Source organism: Amia ocellicauda, chromosome 13 (assembly GCF_036373705.1).
Source record: "Amia ocellicauda isolate fAmiCal2 chromosome 13, fAmiCal2.hap1, whole genome shotgun sequence".
Lineage (NCBI taxonomy): Eukaryota > Metazoa > Chordata > Actinopteri > Amiiformes > Amiidae > Amia > Amia ocellicauda.
In genome coordinates, this window is record NC_089862.1 from 37,214,197 (window position 1) to 37,227,424 (window position 13,228).

General features: G+C 50.0%; 2 protein-coding genes across 2 annotated transcripts; both read left to right on the forward strand.

Annotated features, from left to right (window-relative positions):
- The first annotated feature begins 2,260 nt into the window (after nucleotides 1-2,260).
- Nucleotides 2,261-10,713, forward strand: LOC136766354 (palmitoyltransferase ZDHHC17-like). The gene is made up of 6 exons (XM_066719764.1): nucleotides 2,261-2,271; nucleotides 2,373-2,795; nucleotides 5,448-5,568; nucleotides 8,586-8,728; nucleotides 10,406-10,502; nucleotides 10,705-10,713. The coding sequence occupies exons 1-6, from the start codon at nucleotides 2,261-2,263 to the stop codon at nucleotides 10,711-10,713; spliced, it is 804 nt and encodes a 267-aa protein (XP_066575861.1).
- On the forward strand, nucleotides 8,383-12,340 carry LOC136766355 (palmitoyltransferase ZDHHC12). Its single transcript, XM_066719765.1, has 5 exons — nucleotides 8,383-8,728; nucleotides 10,406-10,502; nucleotides 10,617-11,096; nucleotides 11,201-11,366; nucleotides 12,167-12,340. Exons 3-5 carry the CDS (start codon nucleotides 10,789-10,791, stop codon nucleotides 12,338-12,340), a joined length of 648 nt encoding a protein of 215 aa, XP_066575862.1. The 5' UTR covers nucleotides 8,383-8,728; nucleotides 10,406-10,502; nucleotides 10,617-10,788.
- The last annotated feature ends 888 nt before the right edge of the window (nucleotides 12,341-13,228 follow it).

The window sequence follows — 13,228 nt, forward strand, 5'->3', positions numbered from 1 at the left end:
TGCCTTATAGCCTGGGATTTAAATGCATTAAAACTTTATGTTTTAAAAATGTATCTACACATCCCACCACACAACTTCCAAGTGGAAAATTTTTTCTAGAAATCAGAAGGAAATTTATTAAAAAATAGAAACTGAAATAGCTTGGATCGATAAGTGTCCACCCCCCTTGTAATAGCAATCTGTTAGCTCTGGTGTGAGCAATCACCTTCAAAATCACACACCAAGTTAAGTGGCTCCATCTGTGTTCAACTGTAATGATTGACATGATTTCAGGGTAAATTCAGCAGGTCCTGTAGGTCCCTCTGCTGGGTCGAGCGTTTCAGAGCAAAGACTCAACCATGAGCTCCAAGGAGCTTTCAGAAGGACTCTGGGACAAAGACCCTGAAAGACACAAATCAGGGGATGGGTATAAAAAACATATCAAGGACCTTGAATATGCATTGGAGCCAGTCAAAAGGATTATTAAGAAGTGGAAAGTGTTTGGCACCACCTAGATCAGATTGTCCCTCCAAACTGGATGACTGAGCAAAAATACTATTTTATTGGAGAAGTATTTTACATTACAATAAAAAACATTCAAATTTTGTATACTTATGATTATGACTGAGCAAAAAGGAGACAGATCAGAGAGGTGACCAAGAGGCCAATGGCAGCTGTGCAAGAGCTGCAGGATTTGATGGCCAAGACTGGTCACAGTGTGCATGTGACAACAATATCCCAAGCACTGCACAGATCCGTGTGTGTGTGTTGGGGAGACCATAGTACGGTTGCAACTTACTCGTTTCCAATAGATTGAAAGTGCTCTGTGGGAATCAGTGTCCGACAACGGCGTGTCACCGTCCCCTCTGGTGCTGTCCGGTCCTGTCCTGTCCCCCTGTACAGCGGTGCTGCGCTGCCCTGCAGAGGCTCAGTGGGACGGGAGAGACGCTGTGAGATCAGTCCGCGTCGCGCAGCGCACAGGTCGGCTTGAACGCCCGCTGTGACTGACTGCCATCAGGACATTGAAGGGGACAAAATCAACGGCGGAGCCCAGCGAGTCATCTTTACAAGGTCACTTCACAGACTGACCACAGAGGGGTCTCCTCTCTTCAGTGCCACTGCACTGTGTGCGCCTTCCTCTGGTGCGTAATGCTTTTGCGCTTCTGTCTTCAAACAAGCGCACGGACACCAGAAGAAAGCAAACAATTGTCTGCTCTCTGGGTTTAAAGTAAAGCCAAGTCAAGGTTATAATTTAGGAAACGACTTGGTGTGGTTTTTACCTGAAGCATGGTGCGTTGCCAGGCGTAATCCGGACACAAGGGAGAGGTTTTTGGTTCGAGATGGTCCCAGCGCCCCGTCCCGCCTCGCTACACCTGCCCGGACAGGACGAGCCGCACCATGGGACGGGACACGCGTTTAAACACGCACCTGACATCTCTCAACTGGACATATTCACAGCCACCAAATCGGGGTAAGTGACGCCAAGTCTATTAATTTATTTCTGGACACTATGGAACACGCTTTTTTGTGTGCGCTTTTATTTTTATTTTTATGTTAAAGGGTATCACTTGTTTGTTTGTGTATTTCCTTAAGATTTGGTAGACTGTTTTGCTTCGGATTTCGAAATAAAAATGTTCTCAGTGTCAGTCAGTGTGTGTATTTTAGTCTCTCAACTTGTTTTGGTAATCAGGAGGCTCCCCCCACCTCCTTGAACACAGAATCCAAAGACAGGAATCTGGTTTTAGGGAAACCTAGATCAGGGTTTAGTCGACAGACAGAGACTCGTTTTTGGTGGTGGTGGGATATGTATCATACTCGGTTATGGATACATGTTGAGATATTACCTATAATGTCCACTTTTACCCAGAGGAGAAGGGAGTGATCTGTTGGGAGTGTCAGATAATTTGGGGCTTGAGTACAGTGCCCCCCAGCTCCCCCATCCTTATATACGTATACAGTCTATTAAACAACATCACAAACACATTCCTCACCACTTCTGAGAATCAGTTAAATCTGAGTCTGAACTAATGTTTCTTCTTCAAATGAACTAATAATACTGTGGAAATCCTCCCCAAGAGTGATCCAGATGGTTTTAAACATGCTAATAGTAGGCAAGAAAGGAAAAGACAGACAAAAAGTGTTGTATGAGACGGCCAGGGAGTGGCACAGGACGCATCTGAATATACAGCTTAATGAACAGTTCACTGATCTGACCTATTTGCTCCTTACATCAGTCTATATTGTGTTGTCTGTGACCGGTTCACTGTGCAGGTGATACACAATGGACTCACAGTGTCCTGCTGCTGGTGTTAGTGTACAAGGAGACGAATCATCTCTTCTGTGCCGTTTCTGTGTTTGTTTGTTGTCTATGTGTGCCCCGCTGGTGGCTCTAGCCGGCTGCAGGACTGTAAGACTATTATTCAGAGCGAGGGGCCGGCTGTCCTGAGTCACTTCGATGCCCAGGGCTGCACTCCTGCCCACTGGGCGGCCCTGGCCGGCTCCTGCCAGTTGCTGCAGCACTTTGTGGATGAGGGAGGACTGGTGGACCTGCCCTGCCGGGGGGAGCTGGGGCAGAGGCCTGTGCATTGGGCGGCAGTGGGCGGACACACCGGCGCAGTGGAGCTGCTGGGCAGGGCGGGCGTGGCGCTGGACGTGGGGGACCGCAGGGGGTACACGCCCCTGATGGTGGCGGCGCAGTACGGACACATGGAGCTGTGCTGCTTCCTGCTGGGCCGAGGGGATGGGCTGCAGTGCCGGGACTGCGAGGGGGACAGTGCCCTGCACTGGGCCGCCTTCAGGGGTGAGTGTGTGCCAGGGCAACGTCTCTCAGCAGGGTCTTCATGCGTTGAGAGGAAGAGCGGGGCTGACCAGTGCAGCGCTGATGAGAGAGGCTGCCTCGCAGTCCTGCCCTCATGACTTGGGCAAGTCTTACACTCACACTCATGAGCAAACCTCACACTCTCACTGCCTCGAGCTCATCAACAGGGCGTCAGGAAACATAGATACCCGATCCTCTCGCCACTTGGTATTTTATGTCGTGTTTTGTTTTAAATAACGTAACGTGATCAGGGCTGGAGGGGCTGAATGTGTTCCGGGTAGTGAGGGGGGGGGGGGGGGTTGGCTTTCCTCAGCTGGGAGTCGGGAGGCGGGCCTGGTGCTCTCACAGCACTGAAGAGCCCCCCCAGAGGAGCAAGGAGGGAACGCCATGGCCTCGTGTGCCAGGCCTCAGTGTGTGGAAAGAGCCTGTTTCAGTGGCATCATCCCCTCTAGACGTGGGGGTGCGTCCCCCTTGGTGCTCCGAGATGGGCCTGCGCCGACAGTTCAAACCCGAGCGGAGGGTCCGACTGCACAAGCAACATACACAGACACACATGCTACACAAGCAACATACACAGACACACATGCTACCATAATGCAGGTGTTAGAAAGATGCCAACGCAACGACACCCAGGTGTCACTGAGTTATTACACACAGTGTGGAGGTTCTGAATGAGTGTACAAGTTTATGTGAATGTTTTATCTCCATTACTGGAGTGATTTTGGTCTCACTCTGTTGTCTTCTGTTGTTTTTCCTCCCTGATCAGGACACTGTGATCTGACTCGGTTGCTCATCTACTCGGGATTAGATCCCAGAGAAGCCGACAGCTTTGGACAGGTGAGAGCAGGGGTGCACAGGGGGGCAGTGTGTCCACTTGGACCAGGAGGCTGAAAGCTGAATGCTCTGCTCCCTCCGTTTCTGGTGTCGTCTTTCATTTCTGTACTGCTGCGTTGCGGAAACAGGACAGAGAATAATAACATTTTTAAAAGTGAATTAGTCTGCATTTCTTTTCATTGTAGTCCAACCTATTGATCATGAAGTCGATGGAAATACTGTATCGAGTATCCGTCTAGCAGGGAGCGGAGCATTCGTCTTGCTTGGACTGACAGGGAGTGGGTTAGACCCACTGAGCGCCGGCAGCCATGATCCCACACCTGAGCTCAGACAAGACTGAAGCGAAACCCAGACTACTAGATGGACAGAGGGACAGACAGCCAGACAAGCCCATGAACAGCAATCGGAGCAGGATCCCACGCGGCCTGGGGGCGGATGACCGCAGTGCTGTGCGTTGACCGGCAGCGTGTCGTTTTGTGTTGCTGCTGATTAATTAATTATTTAAGGGGTTGGTAAAACATCGGAAGGACACAAAACGTTGGGCTCGGACGAGGCTGTGTCCCTGGGCTTCTGGTCCCGAGCGTGTGGTCGGTCTGCACACGCATGTCTCTGAGGGCCAGCTGAGCTGCTGTTGTGTAATAGTGTGTCAGGCACTAGTGCTCACCGGTCATTAGGCACTGTGTGCGGTAGTGTTCAGAGCGTGGTCTCAACGACCTTCACTATGCCGAGCGTCCAGTAGCGTGGCAAAGGGGGCAGCGTTCAGCCTATCACCATTAATGTTGTGCAGTGCTGAGAATGCAGTCATTTTCACTGTCCAGTGTGCAGGGGAGTAGTCTCTCAGTGTGCAGTGCTGTCCAGTGTGTTCAGTGTGCAGTAGGTGTCAGGGGTCAGTGTTCTGGCGAGTGTGGTATGTTATTGGTGTGCTGCAGTGTTCAGTGTAGAGTTGTGTTCAGTGAGGGACACAGGCAGGCTGATCTGAAGCACTAACCTGACCTCCTTTGGCCACTAGCTGTTGCCCTAGGATAGTCCAGCCTGACCGCAGCACATTGTGATTGACGCAGCCCTGGTGAATGAACAGGAAATCTGGCCCCTCCGGGGGGTAAACTGAGACTCGGAAGTGATGAGCCAATTGGGGGGGGCGGGGGGGGCTGTGGGAATGTATGTGTGAAACTTCAGAGCTAAATAAAGTCGCAGCAGAATTTCGTCCTCAGTCTCTCCTTACAGCAGTGTTGGCACAAGCAGCGCCCGTGTCAGCTGACTCCTCGGTCACTGGGCATTTCAAGGACTTGTCTGTGCCCTGACAGTACCTCCCTCTGGGCAGTGCGGTCCTGGGCTGTGTTGCTGGAGCTGCGCAGTGGAAGTGTAGGACTGGGGCAAAAACATCCAGATCGCAGGGCACACAGGGCTGTGGGGCGGCTGGGCTGTGGAGCCACTTCCCCTGCTGGCTGTGCGATCGTCTCTGCAGCTCCTGAAGGCAGGACTGACGGCAGCCTGAGGATCAAAGGGCTTCTCCTCCCCACAAAAACTGTCTGTGTGGCTGGTAGAGTGACCCTCACTGGAAGAGGACAGGACAGGGTGGAAATCAGGCCTTTTAGCCCATCTCTCGCATTTAGTATAAATATGTCTTCAAACACACAGCTCTTTTTACCTCTTTTGTGAACTCTGTATTGAACTGTGGTTTGACTCTCTGAACAGTCCAACAATCAGACAAACCCCCAGACTGAGATGGGCAGGAGGATTTCACAACATCCAGTCCCCATTCCCCAGTCCCCTGTCCCATGTCCCCTATCCCCTGTCCCCTGTCCCCTGTCCCCAGTCCTCCCTCTGTAACGGTCCAGGGTTCTGCAGCTGACTGTGGTGCCTCTGCTCCCCAGACTCCTCTGCACCTGGCTGTGCTCAGCGGTGACCTGCTAACCGTGCGGCTGCTGTGTGAACAGGTAAGAGCCACAAGGAGTCTCGGTGTAGTCAGTGCGGGTTGGAGCCGCCAGGACTCTCGGCACCACACAGCACAATTGTTTTTTTTGCCAGGCAGGCCCAGGGGTGCGGGGCATGTTGTGCATGTAAATCTCTGTGTAATGACATGTGTGTGATGGCAGACAGTATATAAAACCATTATCTGAATACTGAGTTCCAAGTGTTAATATAGTTTTTTCTTTGCTTTTAGTTGTTTGTCTTTAATGCTGATCAGTTGACCTGTGAGTTCAGTGGGTTATTTTTGCTTTGTTTTGAGCTGAAAACCAAATCTTTGACCCCAGATCTGACATCCTGCACAAAGCTGGTGGAAAATAACAAAATGTCTCAACCTAGTGCTGCTTTTATGGCATTTAAAGTCTAATGCCTCTGACAGACTAAGCCTCTTTAGTGATTTTCCAGCTTAAATACCTTCCATTATATTATGACACTGCGCCAGTGCGACCCGTTTGCTCAGCAGAGCAGCTCTGCCTCAGTGTTCAAGGGTTCAATGCAGCCTCTCGGTGACCGAAGAGTATAAGTAGAGCAGAGCTCCACAGTCCCCCCACAGTGTCTCTAGTGGACTGACAGCCACGCCACCCCTTCGTGATGAACACTAACATATCCAACACTTATCCAACACGTCTGTACAGTGGTGGGAAAACATAAGAACATAAGAAAGTTTACAAACGAGAGGAGGCCATTCGACCCATCGTGCTTGTTTGGTGTCCATTAATATCTAAGTGATCCAAGGATCCTATCCAGTCTATTTTTAAATGTTCCCAAACTTTCAGCTTCAACCACATCGCTGGGTAGTTTATTCCAGATTGTGACGCCTCTCTGTGTGAAGAAGTGTCTCCTGTTTTCCGTTTTGAATGCCTTGAAGCCCAATTTCCATTTGTGTCCCCGGGTCCGTGTGTCCCTGCTGATCTGGAAAAGCTCCTCTGGTTTGATGTGGTTGATGCCTTTCATGATTGTGAAGACTTGGATCAAGTCCCCACGTAGTCTCCTCTGTTCCAGGGTGAAAAGGTTCAGGTCCTCAGTCTCTCAGTAGGACATTCCCTTCAGACCTGGAATAAGTCTGGTTGCTCTCCTCTGAACTGCCTCTAGAGCAGTGATATCTTTCTTGAAGTGTGGAGCCCAGAACTGTCCACAGTATCCAGATGAGCTCTAACTAGTGCATTGTACAGTCTGGACATCACTGCCCTTGTGCTCAATTCTACACTTTTGACAATATACCCTAGCATCCTGTTTGCCTTTTTTATTGCTTCCCCACATTGCTTGGATGGAGAAAGTGAGGAGTCCACATAGACTCCTAGGTCTTTCTCATGCGTTACTTCATCTAGTTCTATTCCTCCCATAGTGTAATTATAGTGGACATTTATGTTACCTGCATGTATTACCTTGCACTTGTCCACATTGAATTTCATCTGTCAGGTGTCGCCCACAGCTGAATATTATCTAAGTCCCTTTGATTAGCCTGTGCTGCCGAGATTGTGTCTACTGAGCAACCTATTTTAGTATCATCTGCAAATTTGACAAGTTTGCTAACTGTCCCAGAGTCCAGTCATTAATATAGATTAGAAAAAGCACAGGCCCTAGTACTGATCCCTGTGGAACTCCACTAACAACCTCACTCCAGTTAGAAGCGACTCCTCTAATCGACACCCTCTGTTTCTATATATCACCCAGTTCATAATCCATCTACTTACATTACCCTGAATGCCTACAGCTTCCAATTTGAGGATCAGTCTTTGGTGTGGAACCTTATCAAAAGCTTTTTGGAAATCTAAGTATATCATATCATATGCTTTCACGTGATCTACAGCTGCAGTTGCGTGTTCAAAAAACTCCAATAAATTAGTAAGACATGATCTGCCTCGTCTAAACCCATGTTGACTATCTCCAAGAATATGGTTTTCAGTGAGATGCTCCTCTATTTTCTGTCTAATCATTTTTTCCAACATTTTACAGGTGATGCAGGTGAGACTGATTGGTCTGTAATTTCCTGGCTCAGTTTTGTCCTCTTTCTTGTGGATTGGTATGACATTTGCTGTCTTCCAGTCAGTTGGCACATCCCCTGTTCTAAGTGTCATTTGGAATAATTGAGTTAGCGGCCTATAAATAATTTCCCTCATTTCTTTCAGTACTGTTGGAAATATCCCATCTGGCCCAGGTGATTTGTTTGTTTTTAATTCTGCGAGTCGCTTTAGTACCTCCTCCTCATTTATTCTGATCTCTCTTAGGATTTGACTGGACTGATTGTCAACCTGTGGCATGTCATCTGTTTTTCTTTTGTAAAACAAACTGGAACACAAGGACGGTTACACATGGGAGCAGCCTCACCTCTTCCTTCGGTGTCTCTGCCTGTGGCCTCTGTGGGCTGATTTAGCTGATGTGTGAAAATGTAGAAGGGCGCAAAGCAGGAGGCAGAGGGTGGGGAAACGGTCTGCAACTGTTATTGAGAAACGAAGCACAAGACACAGCTGGCAAAGCGCTACAGCACTGCGGTCACATGCTCTGTGTCCAGGCACAGTGGCTGCTTTTGCAGTCGTGCAGAAAGCGTTTCTGAGGAAGGTTGATTGATTAACTAAAGCCCTGCACATTTTTACCCTTGTATTTCTAGGCATTTACTAGAAGCTTACTAGAACAAAAAACCCTGGTCCTGCAAGAGACCAGTGTCGGCTAGTTTTGGTTCCAGTGACGACCAATAGACCCAGGCAGCTGGGCTGGGCAGCAAGGTTACACAAAACACACTCACTGCGAAAGGATGTGAAACCAGAAGCCTCTCTCTCCTCTTCTCCCACTCCTGTGTTGAGACACAGTTGAGGCACCAACCCTTTAACTGAACCGGATGAATAATAAAGTAGCAACACAGCCTGTAAACACAGCGAGGGTGGGGCTGCAGTGTGGGTGTCTCCGGGGTGTTAGTATAAGATTGATCTCCATTCCCCCTCCGCCTCTGACAGACCTGAAACCCCTTCCCGCTGCTCTTTGCTCACAGGATGCGGTGGCCCTGAACTCCAGAGACCGCGATGGGAACACGCCCCTGCAGCTGTGCCACGGACGCAGGCGTCGGCAAGTAGCGGCCTACCTGGAGAACACCATAGAACAGTCGAGACGCCGTATTCCCAAGTGCGACTGGAGGTTAGTCCATCGCTGTAGCCGGACGACGGTGACCGAGATATTGTTGAAATCTGTGCCGATCTTGGGGTCAGATCTCGAGTTCGATCCCCTGACACAGGCACACTGTGCGAGGCTCGATCGGGAGCATAGTGTGGACGAATCAGAAAGCTGGCTGGGTCCATTTGAGTTCAGTGTTTGACTTGGACATTCAGAGCCCAGTGACAAGAAATACACAGGCGATCGTGTCTGAAAGCTCTTTAGGACGTGCTTAAGGACGCGGCTTATCTGGAAATAATGTCATCGATGCTAAAAATGCAATGAGATACGAGATGGCGGCCGGATAACAAATCACAAACGCACGCGATCACGCTTCTCTGTTTTTGTTTCTATTCATAAGCAGGAGAAAGTGGCTTCCGAAAATCAATGAAACTGCGACTGGGCATCACGTGTTGGTCACTGCGATTGGCAGGCCGGGCAGCACCGTTTGGATTGGGCCTCAGTCTGCGATGTGCGTCTCCAGCACAGTGTGGCAGCAGGACCCACGTATGGTAACAAATACGGTTATAAAACTGTTCTGCACACTGCGGCGGATCACCGATTGTGGCAGAGTGCAGCACCAGGGATCAGCTCTTCTAATTGCACACCTCGCCTCCTCAGGCTTAGTTACTCTAGATGCTCTGATTTTGATTGGTCCACCTTCGAGGGGGGCAGTGCTGAGGGGCTGAAGGGTTTGTGAACCGGTGTGTCGATCGAGCTGATTGGAGGGCCGGCGGTACAGCTGTGATTAGTCTCTCTTCTCCTTATTGAATAGGGTGCGATCTTGAAACTGCCTTGAGAACTTGTGCAGCTTTCTCCACCCCAGTCCCAGCTGGGAATATGACGTGTAAAATATAATAACACTCACACAAATCAATGTATAAATGTCCTGGGGAGTTAGATTAGATGTAGTTGTTTTCCAGTGAAGGACGTTGTGGATGAGTAGCAGCCCAGGACAGGACAGAGGGGATGACAGGGACGGGAGGGTTGTCATTCTGGATAAAAGACCCGGCACTGTAAATAGACTGGCATGTGTGCCGGCTGCCCGTGTCGTCCTTGGCAGCGCAGGTTAATGACAGATAAATATAAACACGCACTCGACGCTCCGCCGCTCAGTGCGCTCAACACGTCACCAGCATGACTGCGACGGTCTGCCAGCGCTGGGAGACCCGTGCCCGATGACCCGGCCCCCGTTAAAGACCCTGTCCCGAGAGGAAAAGAGAATTTGACATTGATATTAAACCGTGCATAAAGAATCACACTGTAAATACCTTATTGTTTCAGTTATAAAGCCTGTCTGTTGACAATGGAGGGAAATTAGCCTAAAACTGCTACCAGCAACGCTGGCTTTTTCTAACAGTACGTCAATGTTTACATTGTATTGTCCCTGTTAAATAAAGAAATACATTCAACAAGACAGTAGGTATTAATGATGTTCGCTTCAGCTCCTAAAATGTCCAGGTTTAAATGTATCAGCTTCCCCTGCTATATAAAAGGAATCTAGTGTAATCTAATCTCATCAAAATAGATCACAATAATCATCCTCAGCCTGTTTATTTTCCACAGTCGATATTTAACTTGTTGAAAGCAGGTGCGGTCTATCACATGATATCCAGCGCTGTGCCCTCGGTGTCGGTTGTGACCCGCTGCTGTCTGTTGCAGCGCTCTGGTGTTCGGTCCTCCGGGGAAATCCAAAGGCTCGATTCTCTTCCTATACGGCTGCCTCTTGCTGTGGGGATATCCAACCTACTTCCTAAAGGTAAGATCAGGAGCGACAGATGTGCAGTTCAGAGCTGTAGGTGCAGTAAATGCTACACACCAGCCACTAGCCTGACCCTAACCAGTGCCTCGGCCCTCCGCTCCCTTTGTGCAGATCGCGCCGGTGTCCTTTAACACACTGCGGGGCGTTCACTCGCTCTTCCTGCTCTCCAATGCGCTGATGTGGTTTCTCTTCCTCAAAGCCTCCCTGATGGACCCGGGATTTCTCCCCAGGGACAGCAAGGAATACGGCCAGGCCCTCAGACAGGTACAGCGCCGGGCCTCGCATGAAGGTCCACAGACATGTCAGAGAGCGGATCACTTCAGGACACTCACTGCTGAAAATCACAGTGATAATAACTCGTGTTGCCCCGTGGCGTTGTGCGGTGCCGTGTTGTTTAGACGCCCCCTCCCCCCCGCAGGCTGTGACCTGTGATGAGTGGAGACCGGGCCGGGACCCCCTGCGCCGGCTCTGCCACACCTGCCATCTGCTGAAGCCCCCCCGGGCCAAGCACTGCCGCGTCACCGACCGCTGTGTGGAGGACTTCGACCACTACTGCCCCTACATCTACAACAGCGTGGGCCGCAGGAACAGGTAGTGCTGGGGCCACAGGGGCCGAGTCGGGACCCGGAGATGTTTGGGTTTTCTGTTCCGTCACGGCAGGCTCAGCTCCCTCTGTGTTTCTGTCATCTTTCCAGGACCTTCTTCCTGGGCTTTCTGGCCTCCCTGAGTGTGAGCTGCTGGCTGGGCGTGCTCCTGTGTGTGGACTGGTTCTGCGTGGCGGGACGCAGCCTGCTGGTGGGGGTCGGCTTCGTCTTCACCGTCGTGATCGGGTTGGTCTCCGGCACCATGGCCTGCACCTGTGTGAGTGAGGGCGGGGGTCCTCGGGGAACCCCGGCGGGTGGGGTGGGGGGGCGGTTCATTTCCTCTTTGGCTCCAGCGCGATGAGAACACAAGCCGACACGAGCCATGGTGAGAGAGCGCCAGCGGTCTGAAGCTCTGCCTCCTGTCTCCACTAGAGGGCAGTCTGTCTCTGGAGTCTCTGTGCCAGGGCAGCCACAGGCCAGCAGGTTCTGTCCGTCGCCCCTGAATCCCCAATTCATAAACACCTGCCAACCTTAAACCCTAAGAAGTGAGACATTTTACAGACTTGACAGGAAGATACATGTCCCATTTACTCTGTGTGTGTCAGGCGGGGTCCCTAAGAGTTCATGGGGGGTCTTGGTGAACTTGGCAATTAAAATGTAAAGATCATTTGGGAATTTTCAATGTCTTTCAGCCCCTCAAGGACCAGTTCCTGTAACTGTGCAACTATCTGTGCTAACCAGTGCTCCCAGTGTTTAGAGACGTGTGATTTACAGGGAGACTTGCTGGCCTGCTGTCTGCTGCGACAGACTGCCCTCTAGTGGAGCCGGGAGGCACTGTCACACTTTGCCATCTTCAGGTCTGACTGTCAACTTTTCTCAGAGCACCGGCAGGAAAAGACAAGAGTTTTGTTTCTCTTATTTTCTGTTGTAACAAATATTGAGTAGTACCAGCTGAGAAACAGTTGAAGTCATTAAGTGCAGTTCGTTCCTGCCGGGCCAGGGCTGAGAACCTCTGTGTGCTGTGGCTTCAGACCCGATTCCCTCTCTCTTTGTCCGACTCTGTTTCCCTGCCGGCAGCTGTACCTGGCGGCGCTGAACGTCACCACGAACGAGCGCGCTGCTCAGGAGAGGCGCGGCTCCCCGGCGCCCTTCGACAGAGGGGTCCTGGCCAACCTGCTGGAGTTCTTCCACCTGCTCTCACCTGGGCCGGGCGCGGAGCGGCGCACTCTGGATGAGTTACGGGTCGTGTGAAGCGATGCCAAGTGGCACACAGGCCGGAACTGGGCATCACCCTGGGAGAGCAACTGGACCTGCTGCAGGATTTCATATCTAAAATCTAAATATCCACTCACAACAGAATCGCAGGTGTTAAAATGTACGATCCGGGGTTTATATTCGATGACGTTGCGTATCACAGTCTTATTACACATTAACATACAGATTGTTTTCCCCATTTATTCCGTGTTGATTACAATGTATAACTATTTGTAACGTAGGCGACACTCAGGGCTCTACAGACTGACATCTGAGGACTTTAAGGCGACTTCAAATGTACAATATTGAAGTTAAATGCAATATCAGATATTCTAGTTCTGTAAGAAAAACCATTGAAGCTCCTCCTCTTAATGTAACCCATTTCATTTGAGCTGACATACATTCAGAGTATTTATTATACTATTATTATTGCTATAAATTATAGTGTTGGTTAGACATTTTGAGACAGAAAGGGCATTCTGAGTTGCAGCTCCACTCGGTCCAGAGCCGGTGAAAGCCTGGAGAGAGAGTTTGTCGGACTCGGAGGCGCTGAATGGATCGCTGGGCCGAGCTCAGAACCCGGCCGCACTGCAGCTCGGCTCGTTGTGTGGTTTGCTAAGCGTTATGTTTATTTCATGAGGCAGAATGTGTATGAGCTCATGTGGTTTTGAATGACGGATGTCTGTGTATATGTATCTCAGCTGTGTTTGTTATTGTTTTAATTTATTTTTTTAGCAGAATAACGACACACTTTTTGAGTTTTCATGAAAGAAAAACATGAAATTTGATATTCAAAACTAAGGCGCTGGTTTAAATAACGTTTCTTCAGGTCTCAGTTTTCAGTAGATCGAAAGAAAAACATGCTTTATTTTTCTTAACTTTGTA